The 26298-nt window shown below is 42.7% G+C and overlaps 1 protein-coding gene across 1 annotated transcript; it reads left to right on the top strand.

Moving 5' to 3' along the window:
- On the top strand, nucleotides 1-26298 carry mknk2b (MAPK interacting serine/threonine kinase 2b). The gene is made up of 14 exons (XM_052037568.1): nucleotides 1-222; nucleotides 497-663; nucleotides 1120-1207; nucleotides 1313-1414; nucleotides 2841-2938; nucleotides 6865-6944; nucleotides 7345-7418; nucleotides 8947-9051; nucleotides 9639-9694; nucleotides 10507-10602; nucleotides 15336-15530; nucleotides 21135-21299; nucleotides 21421-21464; nucleotides 23307-26298. The coding sequence occupies exons 2-14, from the start codon at nucleotides 613-615 to the stop codon at nucleotides 23554-23556; spliced, it is 1404 nt and encodes a 467-aa protein (XP_051893528.1). The 5' UTR covers nucleotides 1-222; nucleotides 497-612; the 3' UTR covers nucleotides 23557-26298.

Here is a 26298-nt window from a genome sequence, read left to right as displayed (position 1 = left end):
GCGCTGTGATTGGCACTGCTGGTCGGCTGTTGCACCGCAGCGCACACTGTTCCCAGCCTAATCTTTGGTTGTGCAGGTCTGACCGTTCCGCACGTAGGCGGTCCCCGTACTGGGGCTGTGTTGTGTGTTTACAGCTGGGAGGTTATAAATTTGCATGTTCCCAACAGCCGCTCGTAGATTAGCACTAAGCTGCTGGATGGCTAGTGAAGGAGTGTTGTGCGGGTGAGTCTCTGCTTAAAAATTGAGACATTTAAAATTTAAACGTAATTTAAAGTCCTCGCTTACTTTTTTTTAAAAATGCAGCTGATACGTGTTCTGCAGCCAGAATATATTTATAAGTTGCATTTATAAACATTGCGTTAGAAGGGGTTGGTTTGAATAAATCTGAAGGGTGGTGTGATCCATTTAAACGGTTGGAGATCCGTTTTGGTGACTGTGGGGGGGGGGGGGGGGGGTTTGCTCTATCTAAATGCAACTGGTCTCGTTTGTGTTTCAGGCCATATACACTGAGACAATAGCGGGCTCCCCTACCTTCAAAGAACCCCTTCGTATCTGAGACTTTTTGTGGATTTTTTTTTTGTTTTGAAATTGTTACCAGTACTGTGAAAGAAAATGGTTCAGAACAAGACTGCAGAGCTGAAAGGCTTCCACCGTTCGTTCAAGGTAAAACTCAGCTCTAAAGGGGGGAGAAATGCAAAATGATCTATTTGCAAAGAGACAGTAAAATATGGGAGTGAATGATCGTGCGGCAGAACTGGTGACGAGGTGTGTAATGCAAGCAACCCGACCGCTGAAACTAACCAGCAGCGATTGCTCCCGAATGTTCACCGTGCCCTCGTTGCATTAATTACTGATTATTTGGGTTTAGTGAAGCTTTTCAGTGGCGAATTAATGCACCCGGACGCCTTTTGGTTTAAAGCCGCCTCCATTTTGTGGCTGGGCTGATGCAAGAGACAAGTAGGCGGACTCTTTATAACTGCAGGTTTTTTTTGTTTAACTCATTGCTTAAAAACTCCCCAAACCTTTGCATTATGCGTTCCAGTTGGTTCCGCGATGCATTCTCTCTGAATTTAGGCCCATTTTATCGACAACTTGCTGATTGTTACAATTACATTACAGGGGCAGATACCTTTTGATGATTACTGTGATGACACTGGGCCGTCTCATATTGAGAAGGTGTTTAATTTTGACTGTCCTACAAGACCTGGTAAGTTGTCAACGAGTTTAGTTTTTAATGTTGCATGGCATGTTTAATTCTTACTCTGTGTGTAAGGTGTAATTTGACATTTAAAGCCATCTTCGTTTATTGTAGACATGCCCTCCAGTCAACCCATTGACATCCCAGATGCGAAGAAAAGGAACAAGAAGAAAAAACGATGTCGCGCCACAGACAGTTTCAGTGGCAAGTTTGAAGGTAAACCTACTCTTGCAGAATGGGTTACCTAACTGAAGACTGCGTTCCATGTGTCTAAAGAAAACAATTATTTTGTGTTGTTAAAATGTACATTTAAATCCCTGAATTTAAACCACAGGCAGTCAGAAGTGGCTTAAGTGATGTTCATTGGTCAGATTTTCGGCTCTTAACTGGGGAGCAGTCAGTAAAGGAAATGTCAGCCTGAAGTAACTGGGTCTGGCTTCACCAGGCACACCTGAAACGGAGACTCAATATACAACTTGTAGAAGTGTTTAAAAATTATGAGAGGCATAGATAAGGTGGACGGTAACAGTCTTTTCCCCAGGGTAGGGGAATCCAAAACTAGGGGGCATGGGTTTAGGGAGAAAGGGGAAAGTCTTTAAGAGGGACCTGAGGGGCAACTTTTTCACGCAGAAGGTGGTGGGTATATGGAACGAGCTGCTAGACAAAGTAGTTGAGGCAGATACAATAGTATCACTTAAGAAGCACTTGGATAGGTACATGGAGGGGCAGGACTTGGAGGGATATTGGCCGAACGCAGGAAATTGGGACTAGCTGGGTGGGCATTGTGGTTGGGCTGAAGTGCCTGTATCTGTGCTGTATTGCTCTGTGACTCAAGGTGTGGGTTCTTGTTTGGCAAGAACATTAAAAAGGATGCCTGAAACTAAAAGCCTTTTTCTTTGACTTTCTGCTTTTTAAGCATTGCAAATGTATAGATGATGCCTGGCAAAATTAATTATGAGCAACAGAATGTAATAACTGTCCTTGAATGTGTGCACAAGTTTTGTTTTATATATACAAATTTGAGTTTTGGAAGGAGTAATATTTACATTCACTTGAACTTGGTAAATAGTTATTCATGCATTTTAAGTTTGGTTGGCTTTCCTTTTGGTTGTGAGTTATAGGAAAGATGTTCTTAAATGAGAAGGAGTGCAAAAAAGATTTACCAGGATGGTGCCTGGACTTGGGGGCCTGAGTTACAAGGAGAGATCGCGTAGAATAGGACTTTATTCCCTGGAATGTAGGAGATTGAGGGGTGACCTGATACAAGATCATGAGGGGCAGAGACAGGGTGAAAGCACATCGTCTTTTTCCCATGGAGGGGGTGCTAAAAGCAAGAGGGCATAGGTTTAAGATCAGAGGTGAGAGATTTAAAAGGGACATCAGGGGCAGCTTCTTCAAGCGAAGGGTGATACGTATTTGGAATGAGCTGCCAGAAATAGTGGTTGAGGCGGGCTAAATTTCATCTAGATAAGTACGTGGATAGGAGAGGTTGAGAGGGCTATGGGCCAAATGCGGGCAGGTGGGACTAGCTCACTGGGCAATACAGTCGGCATGGACAAGTTGAGCCGAAGAGCCTTTTTCCATGCTGTGTGACTCTGAGTGTGTCTGGGCTGACCCATCTGTCTTTTTGCTTTTCTCACAGATGTTTACAAGCTTAATGGAGAAATGTTGGGGGAGGGATCTTTTGCCAGGGTACAGACCTGTGGAAACCTAATCACCAACAAAGAATATGCTGTGAAGGTGAGTGGTGTCCTCTTGTCACCCTGAGTTAGATTGCATCGCATGGGTGGGGGATGAGCAAGTCGTGTTGGCTTGGGTCGTGGCTACATTAGAAGGTGTTGCTCTGAAACCTTTTCCTTCGGCTATAACATTTCTGGCAGCTTGTTCTTGGCAACAAGTTAATAAGAATGTCCAGCTTTGGTCCTGGATAAATTGTCCCCATGTCTGATGGAGGGATATGGATCATGTGCAGGCAGATGGGATTAGTTTCATTTGGCTTCGTGGTCAGCACAGACTTTGTGGGCTGAAGGGTCTGTTCCATGTTGTACTGTTCTATATTCTATGCCTGATAAAAGTTTCTGAAAGTCAGCTTGATGCACATGAGAGACCCAGAAAATATCATCAAACATAGATCTTGTGCTCAAGTCAATGAGTTGAGTCCTGATTCAGGGTCTCAACCTGATATGCCAACCATCCTCTACCTCCACAGATGCTGCCTGACCCACAGTTCTTCCAGCAGTTTGTTTTTTTACTCCAGATTCCAGCATCTTCAGTCTCCTGCGTCTCTCAATCTTCTGTAGCTATTTTATTTGTGTGGTTGATTCAAGGCTGGTATTTGCCACTTTGGTAAATCGGTTTATTATTGTCACGTGTACTGAGATACCATGAAAAAAACTTGTTTTGCATGCTGTCTTGACAGATCATTTCATTACAACAGTGCACTGAGGTAGTATAAGAGAAAACTATTAGAATAAAGTGTTACAGAGAAAGTGCAGTCAATCTACCTTGTTGTGACCTTGCACCTTATTGCAATACACTTTCTCTGTAGCTGTGACACTTTACTCTGTACTGTTACTGTTTTTACCTGTACTACATCAATGCACTTTCTACTAACCCAATGTAACTGCACTGTTTAATGAATTGACCTGTACGATCAGTATGCAAGACAAGTTTTTCACTGTACCTAGGTACAAGTGACAATAATATACCAATGCAGGCAGACAATAAGGTGCAAAGCCACAATGACGTAGATTGTGAAGTCGAGTCCCTCCTTATTGTACTAGGGGACAGTTCAATAGTCTTATAACAGTGGGATAGGAGCTGTCCTTGAGCCTGGTGGTACGTGCTTTCAGGCTTTTGTATCTTCTGCCTTATTTGATGGGGTGGGGGAGGATTAGAGTTCAATCTTTTGACTCTGGAGGAGGTGAAATTGGAGGAAAAGCCATATAATGAGGAGAATGGAGCTCTGTAGCCGCCTTCCAAACCGTGCACAAGAAAAAGATTTGGGAGACTGTGGGTAGATCACAGTGTTGTCAGCTGTGTCCAGCTGCACTTAAACATGCAAATAGAATGCAGCACAAATCTCAAGACTCAAAAATAGGTTTGCATCCAAATTGTATGCTCTGTACAAATCCAACCATCCTATTCCCTAAAGGCAAGTAAATTGACAGCTGGTAAAGGCTTCAACCAGAGGGAATAGATGATGGTATTTTTGTAAAGCTCTTCAATATCAGTGGATGTTAGCTGAATAAATATTAATTCTACAGCTGGAACAACAGCTTCAGTCGTAGAGAGGGGATAAGAGAAATTCATTTGGCCGAGAAAGATGGTGGGACTGGTTGATGGAAGGGTGAGCAAGGAGTGCCCTAGGAATAGAGACCTTTCTGACCCTGGTCTATTGTGATATTCATGAACTTGTGTATGTTGGTGTTTAAGACAATGTGGAGACTGCAGTTTGAATCCCAGCCCAGATTGTAATTTTTTTTTACTTTTGAGTTTCAATTTGGTTTTCTATCCATACTTGGCTGGAGGAGGATAAACTTTGTGAAGACAAGCTAAAGTCTTAAAGTTAACCCATCAATTGTAATTTATGTGATGTGCTGAAACTCTGTGCAGTGATGGAATGAAAGTGAGAAATTGCTTTTCCTTTCTCTGATCTCAAACCAAGACCAGTGTGGGTGCACTGGGACAAGACAAACTTGCTGCTTTAATATGGAGCAGAACATAAAGGAGGTTTAAAGGACTTTCTGCATCAACTGTGGACATTTATTTTAGGCTAACAGTGTGAATTTTGGTATCTTTAGTAGAAGGAGACACACAATTTGGAGTTATAAGGTGTAACCCCATTAAATGTGGAGAGGAAGGGATATACAAAATGCAGGCAAGATGATTTACCCTGAGGCCTGGCACAGTTGTTAAAGTGTCTGCTGGACTTGTGGAGGGTGAAAATGTAAGCTGTAAAAACAAAATTCTGATAACACCTCAGTGGGTCAGGCAGCATCTGTGGAAAGGGAAACGGTTAACATCTTGGGTCTCTTCCCTCAGATGCTACCTGATCTGCCGAGTGTTTCCACCTTGTTTTTGATTTTCATGGAAGTAGCTGTCTTTGCTTGCAACTTTCAGGACCCCTCAGCTTTTGTCTCCCTCTTGGGGGATTTAATAGCGACAGAGCACAGAAACCTCGGTACCCACCTACACTAATCCCATTTACCCGCACTAACTCCATGGTCTTTGCATTTTCTAGTTGTGGGTGCGTCTGCCTTCACCACCCCCTCGGGCAGTCCGTTCCAGATTGCAGCCACCCTTTGTGTGGAGGGGAAAAAAATTCTTCCCTGGATCCTCCTGGAACCTCCTGTCCCTGGCCTCAAACCTATGCCCTCCAGTTTTTGACGCCTCTGCTATGGAGCAATCCCACAGGATTTCCCACTGGTTCCCTAAAGCCCAACAGCAGAGAGCCTGGGTATTCTAGCCCAGCCACTCTTGCAGGGTGTGTCCTTTGTTTTGAGAGTAATCAAAGCTCATTTTATTGGTGATTGAAGAGGGTGGGGCTGATTGCCTCCAGACTGCTTCATAAGCAGCTGGCAGTAAGGACATTGTGTTCAGACGTGGGAGCCAAACAAAAAGCAGTGTTCATGTCACTGGGGGAAGGGAGGAGAGGGGGGAGGGAGACTGCAGCCGTGCAGCGGCCGTTTGCAAACTTTGCTTCAAGCAGCTGTTTTTAATTTGAGCCTGCAGTGATCTCTAAAGAGCTTTTTGTTTGAATTGCATTGCTGAACTGAAGAATTTACCAAATGTTTTGGATTGGGAGAGGGTTTCTTTTTTTAAAAAAAAGGCAGGCTTAAAAGCATTTCCTTTGTGCTAAAGGAAGCTGACTGTATTTAGATTGCATGTTCTCTGAATTGGTGGCAAATGTGAAGTTTCTTTTCCTCTTTCTCCTCTTCAGTTCCCAACTCTGCCAGATGTGCTGTTAATTTTTATGAAGATCTTTAGACCAAGAGTTCTTGTGCTTTGTGATAAGCTTTGCAGTTTGGTTGCACCTTACGGTTCCGTGACATGATATGCCTTGACAGTACACGCTGTACAATTCTGCCTTGAGTGTGGTTTATACCAACAATATTTTTTCTAAAGGCATGTAACCCTTGTTCAGCCACAAGTAAGCAGAACCATCAATGTACTGTGACGCTTTAAAAGGCACTGTAGTTGCTACCAGAAGGAACCTATGTAAATGTATGCATTGGAGACACAGTGGGCTGCAGTTGCTGGTTTGTTGTGCTAAATGCATGCATTATTGCACTAAGTGAATGGGAAGTTATTCTATTTGCAAATAACTGGCAAGGAGTTTCTTTTGAAATACACACAATTGATTCAGTAAGAAGAATATTACTTTTGCAAAGTAATGCCACTGTTTAATAGATTCAGCCATATTTCACACATTTACCTATTTCTGTTGATTACCTGTGGTCAGTCTAATGGTACAGATTGGAAATACTTGTAAAGCAGAATTGTTAACAATTATAGATTGAACTGAGCAACAGTAACTCAAAAATGCAAATTGTTAACTTGATTGTAAAAGTATAATGAGGGGCTGTGGGCATCCAGTTACAAAATTGTGACAGGATGTTGTGTCTGTGGGTGCTAAAGGGTTTTGCTTTCATTACTTTTTGCAGATTATTGAGAAGCGACCAGGCTATAGTCGGAGTCGGGTATTCCGTGAGGTGGAGATGCTCTATCAGTGTCAGGGACACAGGTACAGCTTGGCTCTCAGTTAATCCTAAGAGAAGTAAGAGACAATTAATGTTGCAGTACTCTATTTTTGCTGACAGGATTGATTTTAGTTCATCAGGTGATTGCAGTACATAGATAATCCTGATGTAAGACTAGGAAATGGCTTTGTTTTAACAAAGCTTAAACACTGAATCAGCAGCACAATTATTTCTGTTACACTGCACTTTGATCTTCCTGTTTAAATGCATTCCCTCATTCATCTGTGTCTTTTATTTAAGCCAGCAGTTTTACATTGTATAAAAAAAATTCAGTGCAAAGTGACATCAGATGTTTGGATTGAGTTTGGCATGTTAGGTGCTGTAGACTGAGTTGTGATATTGTCTCATTTTTCAGAACTAACATTTTCCTATCATCTACCTCAGGAACATTCTTGAACTAATTGAATTCTTTGAAGATGAGGACAAGTTCTACTTGGTTTTTGAAAAAATGAAAGGAGGTATGAATGTTAACTAATTAATTGCTGGGTGTTTTTAGACAGTGCAGAGTTTGAAAGATCTCTATAAATGTGGATTCCCAGAGACTGGCTGTAGAGTCAATACTGCATGGAAACAGGCCCTTCAGCCCACTCTATCTGTGCTGACCAAGTACCCATCTCCCAGCACTTGGTGTGTAGCCTTCCATGCCTTGGTGATTCAAGTGAGAGTCTCTGACTCCACTACCCCCTCAGGCAGTGTTCCAGATTCCAACCCCCGCTGGGTGAAAAGATTCTTCCTTGTATCCCCACTAAACTTCTTACTCACCTTAAATTTGTGCCCTCTGGTTACACACGCCTCTGCCGTGGAGAAACGTTTATTACTGAGTACCCTAGCTATGCTTCTAGTAATTTCTTCAAGCTGTGTCAGGTCACCCATCAGTCTTCTCCATTCCAAAATGTTGCATGTCACTTGCTGCCTTCTACAAGATGATTATTTTCATCCATTTTATCCTTTAATTTTTTGGGAAAAAGTCTCCAAATACTATTTGCATTGTCTATTCCTGCACCTAACAATACTATAATACAGTGGGGAATTTTTTTTCCAAAAACAAACTTAATTCATAATAAGAAATATATACAAAGAAAGAAACAGTGCAGAAAACAAAACCTTAACATTTATGGTTGTTACATTCAGTAGTGTAAACTTTAAAGAGAACAGCACGCAAACCAACACAGCACCATTGCCACTCACGTGGCTTCCCCACCCCACTCTGCCCCTCCATGTGTGGCAGCGGAAGGGGCCCAGACTGTGGTCCCTCCCCACAGAATGTCTAACCCAGTCAGTAAGTCAATAAGGGAGAACATAGCAATAAGGCTAGGTTCTAAAGGCCTAGGTTGAAGCCACTTTACATTTGAAAAACACTACGATGCTGGAGGAACTGTGGATGCTGTCTGGCGTGCTGAGTTCCTCCAGCATCATAGTGTTTTCCGTCTAGATATTCCGGCATCTGCAGTCCTTTGGTTCTCCACTTTACATTTGAGCTGTTTTAGGTTTGTTCAAATCAGCAAATAATTCAAATCCAGTAGAGAATGTCTATTTGTAAAGAATATAAATAGACCATTTCAGAGGGGTGTTTGAAAAAGGTTGTTAACAAGTATTTGATAAGTGTTTATTTTTCCTCTCCTCAAAGTTGTAAACTCTGATTAGAATCTTTACCATTGGTATGATGCATATTGGATACTGATAGTAAGTTTAAAAATCAAAAAACTACAGGCGCAGGAAATTTGAAATGGAAACATTCAGCAGATCAGGCAGCATCTGTGGAGATAAAACTAGAGTTAACGTTTCTGGTTTGAGACCCTTCCTCTGTTTCTCTTCCCACAGATGCTGCCTGACCTGCTGAGTGTTCCCAGCTCTTCCTGATCTTTATTACAGATTGCTGGTTAATGATCCACTTACTGGTGGTTCAGTTTGAAAGGTTTCCTTTATCATTGAGTACATTTTGGATATTGGATTCTCATTTGTCATTGGAAGTTGCTTTGTTTCCAGGGTCTGTATTAACGCACATACACAGACGAAAGCACTTCAACGAACGGGAAGCCAGTATTGTTGTCCATGAGATAGCAAGTGCATTGGATTTCCTTCACAACAAAGGTAATAGACTGACCTATTATCAGAAGTGTATTCAGTTTTGTGTAGATATGGTTACAGCTACAATTGGTACAGAATAAGGGCATGTACAAGACACGAGTGCCTTTTATCACTTTGAGCATTAGATGACCATCTGATTTTACGTATACCTTTCCATCAGGAACAAAAAGCATAAGGAAAACCTTTAAGTTAACATTGTATCTCTGGTTGCTGTGCCCTCCCCAGCTCCTCCTTGGGCTGGCAGGCTCTGCTATAGTGGTTGCCTCCTTGTCAAACACAGTCCATTTTCATCCAAGTTCATTCTTGTCCAACTATGACCATTTAGCATGACTCCTCAGTGCCCCCATCTTGGATCTAACAATCTGTATCGAGCTGGGTGTTAGCCCAAGACGTTTGTCATGTGTTGAGTTTCAAAGTAGTGTCAATAGTAAGTTGAAGTAAACCAGAAATTTACCAAGGTTAAGACATTTTTTGTTACTCAGCAGCGTCCTCTACCTGCAAGGTTGACATGAGAAGATTTATGGATGGAGGGAGAACTTAAATGCCAATGACTGATCTAATTCCACTAATGAGAATTCTCTGTCTGTTAGGCATGGCCCACCGCGATTTGAAACCAGAGAACATCTTGTGTGAAAACCCAGAGCAGGTATGCACCATTGGAAGGAATGCTCATTAAAAACACATGAAGACATCTTTTCTTTTTTGGGAGAACTTGTTGATTATTCTGGTTTTGTTAATTAGCCAGTGTGAGCGTCTAGCTACGTAGAAAACAAAAACATACCCTCACTAAGTGGGAATGAAGATTTGATGGATGATTTGCTACATGAGTGGTTTCCAAATCTTTCTAGTCACGGGTCTCCTTGGTCCACGGTTGGGACCATGCAGCTTTGCACTGAACTTGCATGAAGTTGGCACCTCCCCTGAACTGAGCTGGTTGTGAGGACTGATGAAGAGCAATGCCAAGTTTGTGTAAAATTGCATTGTTGGAGGTTTGAAGCTGAACCTAGGAATACACAGCTGGGCAGTCAGCGCCCATGGGGAAGTTGCTTATCTAGGGCTTTTATATTTGGTCCCTGAAGCAAAAGGAAGGTGGAGATTGTGTCAACATGTTGAGACTAGTTGACTAGAATCTACTGACTCAACTGGTGGACTGACATGTTACTTGAATTTGTGCCTGTATTTCCTCTTTGTTGTGGATAAGGTGATGCCTTCAATCTTGTGTCGTGCTCTACTCACTGAGTGTGACTTGCCCTGATGGACCAGATGGAAGGAATTTGTTTAACACACACACACACACACACACACACACACACACACACACACACACACACGTGTGTAGAAGCATGCACCTGTTTGATGAAACGTGATGATTTTTTAAAAACAGAATCGTCAACCTAGCTGAATTTTGTATTATCATTTTGCAATTAGTTAATGTCTTCTTCTTCTCTTGGCTTTCAGCTCTCTCCTGTAAAGATCTGTGACTTTGACTTGGGAAGTGGGATAAAATTAAATGGTGACTGTTCCCCCATCTCAACCCCTGAACTTCTGACACCGGTAAGAAGTGGGTTTAATTCGAACTGTTTGCTGGATTACACTCAGTGCCTGTACTTGCCTCATTGCTGTGAAATCTGAAGCTATTAAAAACCTGAAATTCTGCCATCGACTGCAGATAACTTTGTCATGTTGTAGAGACCCAGATGATCTCAGCTGTCACCTACAACCCTCGGAGAGTCTTCTGGATTGATGAGTTAAGAATTTCCCTCAAGTCCATTTGTGCCGTTGTGCTCAGTAACTTTCCCCAGACCTCTGTTGCACATTTTACCTCCTGGGTAAAGTGTTCCACTTGGGAACTAACAAATGTCAATACATGGGAGCCAGATACTTAATCTAGATTTGCTTTGGGGCTTTTTAAGCCCTCCAGGGCCTTGAGTAGAGTCGAGTTTATTGTCACGTGCACAAGTACGATGTGGTACAGGTACAATGGAAAAACTTGCAGCAGCATCACAGGCGCATAGGTACAGACAACAGAACATAAATTATACATAAATGAAACATACAACTAGACCAAATGTGAGGAAAAAATGTGCAAACGCAAGACCTTGTGCAAAAAATAACAGACACAGTCAAAGGCAAGTCCACGGCAGTGCAAGAGGTGGTCTGTGATGTTCCATTGCTGAAGTAGGGTTAGGGTTGTGCCGGTTGGTTCAAGAACCTGATGGTTGTAGGAAAGTAGCTGTTCCTGAACCTGGTGGTGTGGGACTTCAGCCTTCTGTACCTCCTGCCTGATGGTAGCAACATCATCGGAAGCTTTGCATCTGTTTTTTCTTATTTTCCAGCTACTTCAGAAAATTTTATTTTTAGAAAAAGCAGCAACTATGTGATGTAATTTAAAAATGAGAGAGGCTGCTTAAAGTGCGTGATTATCTCGTTTTGTAAAGGCTTCCTGATTTGGAATACAGCATTGGCTTTCTTAACCCATTGGATCTCTCAAAACTAAATATGAAGCATCGTGTTTTCACTATAACAGTAGTTCTTGCTTCACATTGTCACTGCAGTTATATAATGTGTCCTATATCCAGAACCAGGGGTAAGACTCTCAGAAACCTCTGCAGAATGGGAGTGGATTCAGTCCCAGAGAGAGAGGTCCATCTTGAATTTGAATTACCTTTAAACCAGTAAACATGAGTTTGGTGCGGAGTTGAACCAGCTTCTTGCTATGAAATTTGTGATGTGCGTGTACCATTACATGACTTTTTTTTTAAAGTATAATTAAAATAGTTTTAAGATTAGGTTTAAGATCAGATTTTAAAATTGTAGTGTTTTCAAATGATCAATCCTTGTCAATAGTGGTATGGTCTTTCAAGTGTCACTGAACTTGTGAACCTCGCTGGCTTGCATGCTGCTGTGGAGTTCTGTTTTGGTACCGTTCTAGCTCAAGGTCATCATGTTCTAGCCAACAAATGCTTTCTTAGAAAGGTTTCCAGCAATCCTCTGGGGGATCATGGGCTGAATATTTTTCAAAGCTCTAATAGGCTGATCAGGAGGAGGAGGGGATAGATCTTGGCTTAGTGCTTGAAATATAATCATGCAACCCATTGTAAGTAATACTTTTAGGTTTGTATTACCTAAAACTCCTTTCGAGTAAGCAGGTTGCACCTTAGTAAAAGTTTAACTGATGGGGACTGAGTCAATGTAAGCATTTCCACGGGTGAATTTCACATTGGGCACAAACCTTGGTCATCTTTACCAGGTGCCAGTTGGAAATGTTTGGAATTCTTGCAATTTGTGGCTCCCAACGTTCTTGGTCGTTACAGAAGTTGATTCCGTGACCAAGTCATTGCTGAGAAATTCAAGTGTCAGGCACAAAGAAACAGGCATTATACGTTCTTGGAGCAGAAGCCACGAGTCTGGTTGGTCTTGTGGTGGGCCAGGGATTGGGAGACTGGATCGGGACTATCAGTTTTGGGGGATGGATTAGGAAGTCCATGCTGAGGGCGATGAGATTGGCACTTTGCAGTGGGGTGGGAGTGATGAAATGGGAACCAGCAATTTGGAGGAAGGAGGGATGTATCAGAGGGCCAGCAGTTACCATCAGGGGGGTCAGTTAGGGTGGGGGGAATTGTGTGTACAGGCTGGAGTTGGAGGTTAGGAGGCTTGGTACAGTGAAGGTGCCAACGTACAGAGCCTTGGTAGAACGGCACTGGAGTATAGTGAACAACTTCAGTCTCTGAGGAGGCGTGCAGTGAAGGTTCACTGGGCTGGATCCTGGGATCCATGGACTCGGACTCTCACTTTCAACTTTTGAAGAATGAGAGGTGATAACATTTGGAGATCACATGGACAATGTTCCCAGTAACACCACAGAGCCATTGGTAGACAAACAAATTTTGCAAAGCAGTCTTCAAACAGGTGCATGTGCCAAGGCCCACTTTAAGTGTGTTCCTACTTCTATGTGTGAACACTGTACAATGATATTTGTGTACGCTTCCTGCCCTTTAGTGCTTGTGTCAAACATTGATACTGACCAGCTTTTATTGGCCTTGAAAACTTACTGTGGAGTGAGGTGCATTACGTGAGCTAGCTGTCTTTGAAAGATGCGACTCTTAAAAAAAATCATCAGTGCGTCAATGCCAGCTGTCTCCAGTCAGTCGCTCAGTGTTGAATCGACATTGTTTGAGCCCAGACCCAAAAGCTTGACCTTGTCCAAAACTGCCAGCCTCCAAACATGCAGCAATTCCCATTCATTCATTACCTTCCGCTCATTGTCACTGCACGAACAACACCTTGATTTTATAACAGTGCTCCTTTTTTTCCTGAAATCTCTCCAGAACCTTATTCTTTCCTCTAGCACCTTCCGTCTTCCCATTCCTGGCTGCCTGAGCTCCCTGATTTTAATCACTCTGCCAATGGCAGCTGTGTTTCTGGATTCCTGTTATCCCGGCTCTCCCCTCTAAACCATTTGCTTCCTTTTAAAATGTCCCTTAAAAGTTTCATTTTGGTCATCTTCCAATGTTACTACATCTAAGAAGTGATTTAAAAATGGAAGTTGTCATTATTGAAGTATGTGGGGTTGTATAGATTGTGAGCACCTTGCTCTCTCTGTCAAATAACCACCGGACTTGTAAAGTCAAGAAAGGTTTAAGCAGGTTGAAAAGTAAACAATAGGAGAACAATAGGTTCAACTCATTCCCACACAAATATAAAGCTCAAGGACTGGATTGTATGTTGTCCATCAGGTGACTGCCTCCAGCAAAGCAGGTTCTGCCCTGCTCCAGTAGTCTGTTGCAATTCTGGGTGTTCCTCTGAGAAAGACCAAAGATCATTTCTGCTCGGTACTAAATGGTTCTTGCAAGTTACACTGTGGGGGAAGGGTTGTGTTTGCACTGGACTCTGCCAAGTCAAACTATTTTAGTTCTGTTAACCCTTTCTTAGCAGTATTCACTTTGCGTCGGCAAAGCACAAAGTCTTGGCTTTTTAGCTGTGGTTAGTGTCTGGGCCAGAGCTTGTGGAGTGCTGTGGGTGCATCAACAGATTTTAATATTATTGGGCTTTGACTACTGTACATGTTGTAAGAGCTACTGTCCTGGTTTTCAGTGTGGCCTCTTTCCTTGGGACAGCTGCATGTATTAGGTTGGGAAGAGAGAGAGGAGTGACCAGGGAACTTTCCACAGGTTCCTCTCAAAGCAGTGCTTATCACCATTTTCAGAGGAACTTTGATTAACCAGTAAACATAGCCTTGTCCTTAATGCACAGACCCCAAGAATAGGCACTGCTCAGCCCTGCTTGTGTGATTTTTTTTTCCCTTGAACTGTAGTCCAGTGTAAAATTAGGCTCTTTCATGCCTTAGTTTGAGGGTTAATTAATAGTTCATGGTCTATACAAGATGTACATCCAGGTGAGTCTAATTTACAAGGTTTGGAAAGTACCTTAACAGCAAATTAATGAATTGCCAATCACGAGCCTGACTTGCACCATCCTCTGATGTGGTAAACCATTGGAGTTATTGCTTTATACTCTGCCAACTGGATTTGCTAGTCTATTTTTTTATTTCTTTAGATGTTTTTAACTGCTTGTATGTTTTTAAATGTAATGTAAAACATTGGTCAGCGGGGTAATGTGTGTTTCAATGACCATGATAGATGAGCACTGCAAATAAGTGTTTGACAGAATTCTATCGTGGGTGATAGATGTGGCCTCAAGTTGACTTCCCCAACTTTAGATAACTCTGCATTTAGTCTACATCAGAACTGGTCACATCTGCCTGATGTCATTTTGCATCAGATGCTTTTTCTCTTGGGGTAAGTTGGCAGCACATTATGCTTCATTGCCTACACATTAAGCTGAAAATTGGGTTGGGAGAAGAGAGTGCTGTCCAAAGAAGGAATGTCTGTGGTAGCAATGTGCAAGAGCACTCGTGTTCTGTGGCTGCAGGGAATATCCTGGATGATCAGTTCCCTGTTAAACCAGGGATGATGCAATTAGGAACAAAAAGGCAATAAAATTAATATGAACATCTTTTTTCTGGGGAAGAAAGTGAAGCTGTCTCAGAATTTGCTTTCCCTGATCTGTACCAAATGCTAAAGGATGTTCATGAGATTCAGCTACTGCATGCTTTAAAAGAGTTGGTAATCTGCTCTATTGTGAAAGCATATTAGTTTCTACACTGTCCATTTTAAACAAAAACTTCTCTCTAACTTGCCTTTTTATTGAAAGAAGACTTGTGGTGTAGCACAGGATAATGTGAGAAGTCACCACTTAATTCCTGTGAATTATTTTTCCTATCCTAGTGTGGGTCTGCAGAGTACATGGCACCAGAGGTTGTGGAGGCGTTTAACGAGGAGGCTTCGATATACGATAAACGGTGTGACCTGTGGAGTCTGGGTGTTATATTGTACATCATGCTCAGTGGATATCCACCCTTTGTAGGAAACTGTGGTACTGACTGTGGTTGGGACCGTGGTGAGGCGTGCCCTTGCTGTCAGGTGAGTGCCCTACTGTTTTAATGTTTTTAAACTGTTGGGTATTTCATATTTACTCAGCTTCAATTATTGAAACTTAACCAACACCAAAAACATCTGGTAAATGTACCACCTAAGGATTGCTCGGTGGCACTGTATGTTTCTTGTATTGGCAATGGATGAGTTGTGAATAAGTGATGTGAGAAATACTGTCAAGTTCAAGTTTGTTGTTGCCATAGGTGAACATACACTGGGCATAAATGCCATGAAAATTAGCTTTTTTGCAGCACAGTATATTACAAACATAAGTCAACATAAATTAAGATGAATTATACATGTGTGCAGAAATAAAAACCAAATAAACATAACGACATTAGTGCAAGATTGAGAGATAAGGAAACGTAGTCTGAGGTATAGTGTTAGGGTTTTTCAGGTCAGCTCAAGACCCTGACGGCAGTGGGAGGAAGCTGTTATTGAACTGTCAGGTGTTGGTCTTCAAGCACCTGTGCCTCCTGCTTGGAGTCATATAGCACAGAAACAGGCCCTTCAGTCCAACTGGTCCATGCTGACCAAGATGCCCATCTAAGCTACTCCCATTTGCCCGCGTTTGGCCCATATACCTCTAAACCTTTCCTATCCACTTACCTGTCCAAGGGCCTTTTAAATGTTGTTATTGTACCTGCCTCAATCATTTCTTCTGGCAGCTCGTTTCATGAGTGATAGAGAAATGGGGGACTATGTAGGAGGGAAGGGTTAGATGGATCTTAGAGCAGGATAAAATGTCGGCACAACATCGTGGGCCGAAGGGCCTGTACTGTTATGTTCTATATACGCACCACCCTCTGTATGAAGAAGTTGCCCCTCAATCCCTTTTAAATCTTCCACCCCTCATCTTAAACCTATGCCCTCTGATTCCCTTTTGATTCAGGCATGGTAGTGTAGTGGTTAGCGTAACGCTTTACTGCGCCAGCGACCCAGGTTCAATTCTGGCAGCTGTCTATAAGGAGTCTGTACGTTCTCCCCGTGTCTGTGTGGGTTTTCTCCGGGTGCTCTGGTTTCCTCCCACATTCCAAAGACGTACGGGTTAGGAGCTGTGGGCACACCATGTTGGCGCAAGAAGTGTGGCCACACTTGCGGGCTGCCTCCAAAACACTGTACGCAAAGATGCAGTTCACTGTGCGTTTTGATGTACATGTGACTGATAGATATCTCCTTGCTCCCTCATCTGTGTGCATTAACCCTATCCATGTCCCTCATGATTTTGTACACCTGAACTGGATGATCAGAGGATAGCTCAATAGAATGGATCAATCAAAATTCGCAACAGTGTGTCTGTGTCTGGCTGGAGGTTAATTAGTTTCTCCCTAATTTCTACCCTTGTTAATGCTTCACCAGTAATCTAGCTGGGTCATTGTCATGCTTTAAACTTTGTCCACCCTTGAGTCTATGGAGAGAGAAGAGAATGGAGTGTTGAGAGAGGTGTTTGGAAGGAACATGAACTTGGAGATAAGTTTGATTTATGGAGGGAGAATGTGCAAACCTAACTTTGCAATGCAGTGTATGTGGGAAGAGGAACACTACTCAAGGTGGTGTTGGGCTTTGAGGGTATGAATTGTCTGTGGTGGAGTAATTGAGTGAGTGAAAAGCATTAATGTCCATGGTGGGACTGACTGTGATGGCTTTATCAGTTTGGTAGAAGTGTGACTGTAGATGGTTGAGATTCCTGGAGGCTGGGTGTTGGAACAGAGGCATTGAATGGATAAGTAATGGAAGAGATGGATGCATCAAGTTGGCTGTTCTTCATCTTTGAACCTCCCCCAATGTTGGGTGGGTATCTAGCTTCAGAGGCATTGCAGCTATGCTTGATAGTAGTTTTATCTGACTTGCACAGTCACACTTCTCCTACAGACCAGTGTTCCCTCTTTTGCTGTCTACTGCCTTTGATAATGACACAGTTCATGTGATGGTTGAGAGCAGATGACTGAGCCTAAACTGTGGGATGCAAGAGAAGTGGGTTAGACCCAGCATCAGTTTCCTCTGCAGTGGTACAGGAGGATTACTCTGAGTAATCCAGTCACCTTGACTAACATCCAAAGACTAGTTCAAATGCTCTGATATCTGGGGAATTTCCATGCAGTTAATTGGGAATTAAAACAGTAGCAGCAATAACAGTAATCTTGAAACCTGGGGTTTTATGAATCAGAATTGTGGATTTTCATTTGCGTTGCTTGGGGAAGGAATCTCCCAACTTTACCATTTCTGGACAACACTGAAAATTAAAAGAAAACTACAGATGCTTGAAATCTGAAATAAAGACAGTGCTGGAAACACTCAGCAGGTCAGGCAGCATCTGTGGAAGGAGAAATGGTTATTGCTTCAGCTTCAGGACCCTTCATCAGAATTCTTGGACAGGAAACGTTAACTATTTCTCTCCCCACAGATACTGCCTGGTCTGCTGAATATTTGCAGCATTTTTTTTGTTTTTATTTCAGAATTCCAGCATTGTTTTTATTTTATATTTGACTCAATGGTCTCCTGAAATTGCCTGGCATTTAATTGAATTAAAACCATGAAAAACAGTCTGTGGACGTTCACCACACAGACATGTAGCTCGAGGGGAAACTGCATCATCGTCTCAAGGACAGCTGCAGAGAGGCAGTAATTTTGAGCATTGCTGTACCGCCTACATTATGAGTTCATAGTTTCAATAAGACCTGGTTTGAGAAGTGACTGTGTGCGTTGTGGCCACATTGGGGTAAACATGTCTGTACAGTCCAGTCATTTTATATTTGTGACCTGTGTGTGGGTATTCCTCATCTGTAGTCATGACCTACATAGCTGGGAACTGTAAAGCTGAAGCAGCTGCTCTGGAAACCACCTACAGATAGAACGGGCACGTAACCCTAGAACAGAGCCAGCATTACATAACTACTTTGTGAGTGGGTTTCACAAAATACGCGTTGCTAAGAATACCAGGCTTAAGTGAAATCCTGCAGTACTGAAAGTGCAGAGAAGCTAATGTCATCTTCGTTCTACAACTCATGCTCACTGGCCGAGGAACAAGGTGCTGGGGTGGACTTTGAGCTGGGGAGTAAGACTGCCATGTGTGAGGAGTCAAGAGGTGGAATCTTAAAGCAGAAAGTGTAAACCACAAGATTCACTGATTTTTCTTTTGCTTCATGAAATGTTTGGCAGTTTGCAGAAGTTGGTTCAGTTTGACAGAATGCTGTCAGTGGTAGTAACAAGTCACCCCGAGTATCTCTGTTCCATACTGAAAGTCACCAGAGACCGCAGATGCTGGAATCCGGAGCAACAGACGAGATGCTGGAGGAACTCGGCTGGTCAGGCAGCATCTGTGGAGGGAAGTGAACAGTCGATGTTTTGGGTGAAGACCCTTCGCAATCCAGGTGAATGGTCTTGACCTGAAATGTCGACAGTCCTTTACCCTCCACAGATGCTGCCTGACCCGCTGAGTTCCTCCAGCATCTTGTTTGTCTGTCAAGAATGCATTGACTCACCCACCGTACCAGCCATTGGGTGCTGGGAATTTATGGCAGGGCACATAGTGCTTCCATAGCAAATGATTTTTAAAAAGTGTTCCCACAAACTATGGCAAATGGAATTTGGCAGCTTCATGATAAAGCAAGGTGATGTTATCCAAAATAGTGGCACAATGCAGAAAATAAATCCCAATCACCTGGAGTTAATCAACTCTATTCTGGCCCTGAGTACTTGGTCACTGCTTGGTACTTTCATTAGATATTTATCTATTAGTCACATGTACATCGAAACAGTAAAATGCGTCTTTTTGTGTTACTGAGAATGTGTTGGGGGCAGCCTGCAAGTGTTGTCACTCTTCCAGTGCCACCATAGCACGCCCACATCTCCTAACCCGTACGTCTTTTTGGAATGTGGGAGGAAACCAGAGCACCCGGAGGAAACCCACACAGACACGAGGAGAGTGTACAAACTCCTTACAGACAGCGGCGGGAATTGAACCCAGGTTGCTGGCGCTGTAATAGCACTGCACTAACCGCTACACTACCGTGCCACCCCATGAACCTAGACTCTTCCTGACCAAAGGTGTGGATGTGAGGCTGTTGCCAGTTGAACTAGTGTCTGGAATTTCACGGCAAGTGCAAGTGATGCTTTGCCAGACGTTTTCTGCAGTCACTTTGCGTTGAACAAATGATGCAGGGACTTAAAACTTCTACTTGCACATCCCCAACTGGCCTACTTTCAAGATTTTCATTTAAAGTTTATTAGCCTTTTTTGGTTGGGCAGTATGTGGCCAAGTATAATCACAAGTACTTCACTTGACACAGCAGGGTAGTTCAAGTTTGTTGTCACAGACATACATACATGGGATATAAATGCTATGAAAATTAGCTTTTTGCAGCACAGTACATTACAAAGTGAGAACAAACATAAATTAAGTTAAATTAGCATAAATTATACATGCACATGTGCAAAAAAAATGCGTAATGGCCACTGGGCAGCAAACTGAAGGCTTTTCTTCAGCATTGTAAATTCAAATGGATGCCAGTCACATTCTCCCTGCTTTATTGCCCAGTCACTGAGACTCCAGAGTCGCTCGATAAACGGGCATTTGTGTCTGCTTTTTAAGAATAGGTTTCCAAAGTTAAAGTTTTGGATTCTGAAGCAGCACATGGCTGACTTGGATGGAAGGGGAGATTAAACCCAAACTGTCAGAACATCTGAAGCTGCTTCAAGAGAGAAATTTAACACTTGCTAATCTATCAACAGGAATGCAGGTGTGAACAGGGTAGGATGTTAGCCTTTCGTGAATGTGTTTGCACAAGTTCGTGAATTGCAATTAAGTTGCGTGCCTTTGTAGCTGGAAAAAATGCTGCTTTTATTAAAACATCTAGCAGTGATTGAGATACTTAAAAGAATTAAGGGACAGAACAAGTTCAAAACAGGCCATTTCCAGTGGCCACAGCGACTGCACCAGAAGGGATTGTAAGGAAGTAGGACTGGGAGTGGGTTGAGAGGCTGTGGCGCAGAGATAAATTGGTTTATTATTGTCACATATAGTGAGGTACAGTGGAAAAACTGTATATTATGTACCATCCATACAGATCATTTATCACAGTGCATTGAGGTAGCACAATGGGAAAAGCAATAACAGAATGCAGAATAAAATGTTATAGCTACAGAGAAAGTGCAGTACAGGCAGACAATAAGGTGCAAGGTCATAATGAAGTAGATTGAGAGGTCAGGATTCCCTCCTTATCGTACTAGGGAGCCATTCAAAAGTCTTATAACAGTGCGGTCCTTGAGCCTGGTGGTATGTGCTTTCAGGCTTTTGTATCTCCCTGATGGGAGGGGGGGAGAAGAGAGAATGTCTGAGGGTGGGTGGGGTCTTTGTTTATGCTGGCTGCTTTACCAAGGCAGTGAGGAGGATGTATAACAGTTCGTTTAAAAAAGGGTGACAGTTAAAGGCAAGGGAGATGAAAACCTATGGGATCAGTGGGTGTGAGAGAGTGCAAGTAGTGGCTTACACTGCTTGATTCATCATTAGAGTTGGATGTAGAAATAGAAGTGACCCAATGATTTTAAATTACAGCTTACCCCACATTGTTAAAAGATTTTTTTTATTTACAGAATAACCTATTTGAGAGCATTCAGAAAGGAAAGTACGAGTTCCCCGAGAAGGACTGGGCTCACATCTCTTTTGGTGCCAAGGACCTCATTACAAAACTCTTAGTCAGAGATGCCAAGAAGAGGTTGAGTGCAGCACAAGTGCTGGAGCATCCATGGGTGCAGGGGGTATGTATCTGAAACCAAAGCTTGCTACCACCCAAGCTGTCCAATTGCTAAACTTGCAGCTGCTGCTTTTTTTTCAGTTACACTGAATTTGCATCAATTTCTTCTGTTCTTGTGCTTTCAGCATGCGCCAGAGAACAGTCTTCCAACACCCCGTCTTCTGCAGAGGTAGGTCTTCCAGTCACCCTTGGGGATGAGTGTGCTGTTTGAATGTGCTGATGCATTTTGTGGGGGTAATTTTCTGCCTGCCGTCAGCCGTAAAGTTGTGGGGAGGGCTCTAACCATTCTAATGTGGGCAAAACTGAAGCAACTGTGTTACTGTAGGCTCTGCCAGAGTCATTTCAAAAGAAATTCCCTTTTTAAATAGTGCTACAAAACACCAACACCCCTGGCCATTATTGCTGGGATTATGTTTTAAATATTAGTCATTCTACTGTCAAAAAAGTAACCTGAGCCTTCTCGTTGAATTCTCCAACTTTCAATAAACTGCTCCCCCACTGTCCCTTTTCTCTCTCCTCCTGATCTACCCAGTTCTTCGTAAACTTGCCCCAGCCCCCATCACCCTGTTCCTTTCCCCACCCCCACCCTCTCCATCAGCCCGTCACCCACACACTCCTCCCACTGGGTCCCCCCCCCCCCCCCCCCCCCCCCACTGTTCCCATCCGCCCTCCCCACCTCCCTTATTTGGGTCCAGGCTCCACCTTCCTCCCCTATCAGATCCCATCATCTGTAGCCCTTAGTTGCCTCCACTTCTCAACTCCCAGCCTCTGTCACTCTCCCCTCCTCCATCTGCCCGTCACCCCCTCCTCACCTGGATCCACCTAGTCCAGATGAAGGGTCTCGACTCGATGTCGAATGTCCATTTCCCTCCACAGGTGCTGCCTGACCCAACAAGTTCCTCCAGCATCTTGTTCTTTTTGCTCCAGATTCCAGCATCCTCCGTCTCTTGTGTCTCCATAAAGCAACTGAGTTGTCATTGGCAGTTCAAGTCATTTATATATATAATATAAATTATATATAATATATAATTTATATATATAATATATTATATATATTATATATATATATATATATATATATATATATATATATATATAAAAAAAAGTCATAGTCAGTCATACAGCACAGAAACAGACCCTTCGGCCCAACTGGTCCATGCTGACCAAGACACCCATCTAAGCCAGTCCCTTTTGCCCCTGTTAGGCCAGATCCCTCTAAACCTTCCCTATCCATGTACCTGTCCAACTGTTGTCAATAAATGTTGTTGTGCCTGCCTCAACTGCTTCCTCTAGCAGCTCGTTCCATATTACTGACCACCCTCTGGGTGGAAAAAGTTGCCCCTCAGGTTCTGATGAAATCTCTCCCCTCTCGCCCTAAACCTATGCCCTCTAATTCTTGATTCCTCAACCCTGGGGAAAAGGACTGTGTGCATTCACCCTATCGATGCCCCTCATGATTCCATATACCGTGGGCTCTCTCCCCATTTTCTTCACTTTCCTTTCACGTTTTTGTCCTTTTATTTTTCTGCTTCTGTTTGGTTTTCTCCCACTCCTTTTCTTAGTATCCTGTCCAGTCACACCAATTTCATCTCCCAGACTTGCTCTCTCCTTCAGTTAATCCTGTGTCTGTATTTCTGCCTTTCTGTTGCTCTGTATCCGTCACATTTTTTCTGTTCTGCCCTTTTCTGTCTTGCTCCTTCCAACGTCACATTAAATCTCTCTTGCTCAATATTCAAAGTACTGTTCAACAGCAACACTCCAATCATTATTGCTGGAATTACTGTTTGAGTGTTATGATCATTTTACTGTAACCTGAACCTTCTAGTTGCCCTGTTTTTTTAAAACGAATTTCGTTTATTCAAGGGCCTTAGCTTGTAAAATTAAGCTAACTGAGACAAAAGGCTGAGAGTGGATTATGGAGCAGTCTGGGGCGATCAGGATTCGGAGCCTGTTGTTTGTGTTGCGCCTTGGTTAGAGCTGTGTCGACTCTTTGTTCTGTCCTGTCCCTCAGGAACAGCAGTGCCAAAGATCTCACGTACTTTGCAGCCGAAGCAATCGCAGTTAACAGGCAGCTAACGCAGCATGAAGAAAATCAGGACGAGGAGAATCAGCCAATCCTCATCAAAGCTACCTCATGTTCCATGCGGCTGTCTCCTCCCTCTGAATCTAAATTGGCCAAACGGAGACAGAAGACGAGTGCAATCAACGCGGCCAATCAGCAGTTGTTACCACCCTTGGTCCTGGTTGACAATTGTGCGTGACATCATTTATTCCCTGAAGCACATAGCAACTAAACCAGAATCTTCTGTTGGCTGGCTTCCAAGTCTGGCAATGTTACAATACTGCTTCATACAAGAAGGAACTGTTTACAACATTTGAAGCCTGCAAAGGATAGTATGCAAATATAAGATGCTAAGAGTCAAACAACTGAGAAACGGAGCAAGAAATTAAAGCATCTCTTAGTCTCTTCACCAAAGGAATGTTTTTTTAAAAAAAAAGCAGGTTTTAAACTTGTACTGTGATCGCCTTCACAACAATTGTAGTGTAGTTTTAGCTGCTTTTAAACTCTGTATTAGTTTGGGCTACTAAGTTTGAACTGTGCATTTCTGCATTTGCCAGCAGTTCCCAGTGTAAAGCTGTCAGACTATTTCTCTCTCCATTGTCTTCCCTGGGTACTGGCCATGGTGTATTAAGGAGGCTTACATGGGACATGGCAACGGCTACATAAGACCTGCACTTCAGAGATTAGAGGCACAACACACCCCACGGAAAGCTCACATTTCTCAGATACATGCTATCTAGTCTCCAGTTCTAAACAACAAACAGGGCTACTTTTGCATACCAGACATTTGAGAAGGGCGAGTGAGAGAGATTTTGTATATTCAGTTTTTTAAAGAAAAACTCAAGTTGTACACCTATCTTTCCTGTCAGTGTGTTTGTTTCCATTCTTCCAACTGCTCTGACCAGGATGTTTCAGAGGGGAAAATACTGTTTCCTTAATTCCTACCAAGTTCAAAATACAAGTATATTACACATTTATTTTGATTCTTTGAATTCTGCAGTGGGATTTGGGGTAAGATGACAATGTCGGAGGTGGGGGAGAAGGAGGATGTGACAGAGCAACAGGCATTCCAGATAGTAATAAGAATAGTCTTTCTCTAAGGTTTGTGTGTGAATTTTCCAAATGTTAATGTGTTTACGTTTCTTTTTGTTTTGCAAATATCTCTGGATGGAATCTGAAAGTGCCACATACTGATTTTTGAAGCTTTGAAAAGTGGGTGCTATCTTTTTATGTAACGTGGGCTCATGTGGCCTAACCTTGTTAATGTGGTGGTTGTGTTCAAAGCCATTGAATGTATATTTTAAGCTTTTCACTGTATTGCAGAGCTGATGCAGACATTTGAAAGTGTACAGCGGAAGTGTGTGGGTTTCATTTCAGTGTGGGAAGTGGGGAGCAAGGGCAGTGGCTTCTCTCTGTAGCAGCAAGGTTAGGCAAACAAACTATTGCAGGGATACCTGTGGACAGCAGCAAGGTGTGCTGGCCCTTGCAGGAGTCTGAGATGTGCGTAAACAACCTCTTTGGAGTAGAAATGTAACTACTGGCTGGAGTGTAGCAATCCACTGCCATCTTCATGGAAGATTTTTATCTTTATAGATAGTGCTACACAATAGAAGCTAGTTCCCAGATGTGGTCAGATCAGAGCTCTTTCATGACTCCCACAAAAGGCTGAGGTTTTTATTTAAGAGACGTCTCCCTGCTGTACAGACTAGGAAAGCTCCAAGTGTGGTTCCCAGCCTGAGTTGAGTTACTAAAGTCTCAGTCAGCCCAGCAATAGGACAAGCTGCAATTGATTACTGATTTTTGTTTTGGAAGGAATTCTTCCTCTTGATTGATACAGGTAGAAAATGTGAAAGCCTTTGCAGGTGGGAGTGGGCTTGTCAACTATGCACAAGAGAAAGAAGCACTAGTGAGGCTGCAGAGGGCAGTTTGCCAGTAGAGGGGTAACTGTGCAATGCCTGTGTCTCCAGGGAGTGTGGGAATGGGAAGGAATTAAAACTATATCCTTCAGTTTAAAATATTTTGAGTAATTGTGGTTCAAAACATAACAAAGACATAAAAAGCATTTCCTCATAGGTGTACCTTCTCTTCTGATACTGCCTGATTTTCCTTTTTAAATGGAAGAGTATGGATTGAAAGCATCTTTTGGCTGTGACTTCCACTGATTTTTGTAGTTACAAGTTTGTCTGTCTTCTATCTTGAGTCTTCCTGGTGGAATCTATGCAAAAAATATTGCATTGAGGGGCACGTTTGTTGAAGTGAATGACTTTTACTTTGGACTTGCCTCCCACTTTGTCTGGGAGTACACACTTTGCAAAATACATGGCTGGTGGTGATTCTTTTCAGTTGTGGGAACCATTTGGACATGAAAATGTTCAGGATGAAACTCCAAAGCCTTCAAATCAAAGCTTTTTAGAGGTTCTTCTGAATGCAGAAGAATGTTGAGTGGATCAGTACTAATTGAAACTGAAGCCAAACCTCACTAATTGGAAATGTGAGGTCTTTTCAGTATATCCATTTAATGCAAGTTGGTTCCATTGCCCAATCTGACCTTATTTTCTGAAACAGTATTATCAGCAACTGTACGGTACTTTATAATGAAAAGCTGGTAGTACATGAAGCCAATTTAAATTGTCGTACATTGCTATTATTTTTGCTGAATATGACATGTTCTTGTTGTCTTATACTAAGACTACTTGAATTTTGTATGCATTACATCATCTCATATGAATGCTCGCCTGTGCTGAGCAGTAGCACAGCGTGGTTTAGTTAAGCACCAGCCGTAATCGAGCACTGTTGGTATATTAGCTGGCTCCTAAGGGGCGTGAAGCAAAGCACTTTATACACCAGGTGACTGATGAGGCTCACTCTAAAACTTCTTACTGTTGTTGCCAGGATTTTTGTATTGTTTTATAAAAATTTTAATAAATGCTTTGAACTTAAA

The sequence above is a fragment of the Pristis pectinata genome, chromosome 24 (assembly GCF_009764475.1).
Source record: "Pristis pectinata isolate sPriPec2 chromosome 24, sPriPec2.1.pri, whole genome shotgun sequence".
In the NCBI taxonomy this organism is placed as follows: Eukaryota; Metazoa; Chordata; class Chondrichthyes; order Rhinopristiformes; family Pristidae; genus Pristis; species Pristis pectinata.
Note: the sequence above shows the minus strand (reverse complement) of the source record. Positions and strands in the feature narration are given on the sequence as shown.

Coding starts and splice junctions, on each gene's coding strand:
- mknk2b (XM_052037568.1), top strand. CDS start 613: ATGGTTCAGAACAAGACTGCAGAGCTGAAAGGCTTCCACCGTTCGTTC. Junction 1,208..1,312: donor TGACTGTCCTACAAGACCTG/GTAAGTTGTCAA, acceptor CGTTTATTGTAG/ACATGCCCTCCAGTCAACCC. Junction 6,945..7,344: donor TATCAGTGTCAGGGACACAG/GTACAGCTTGGC, acceptor CATCTACCTCAG/GAACATTCTTGAACTAATTG.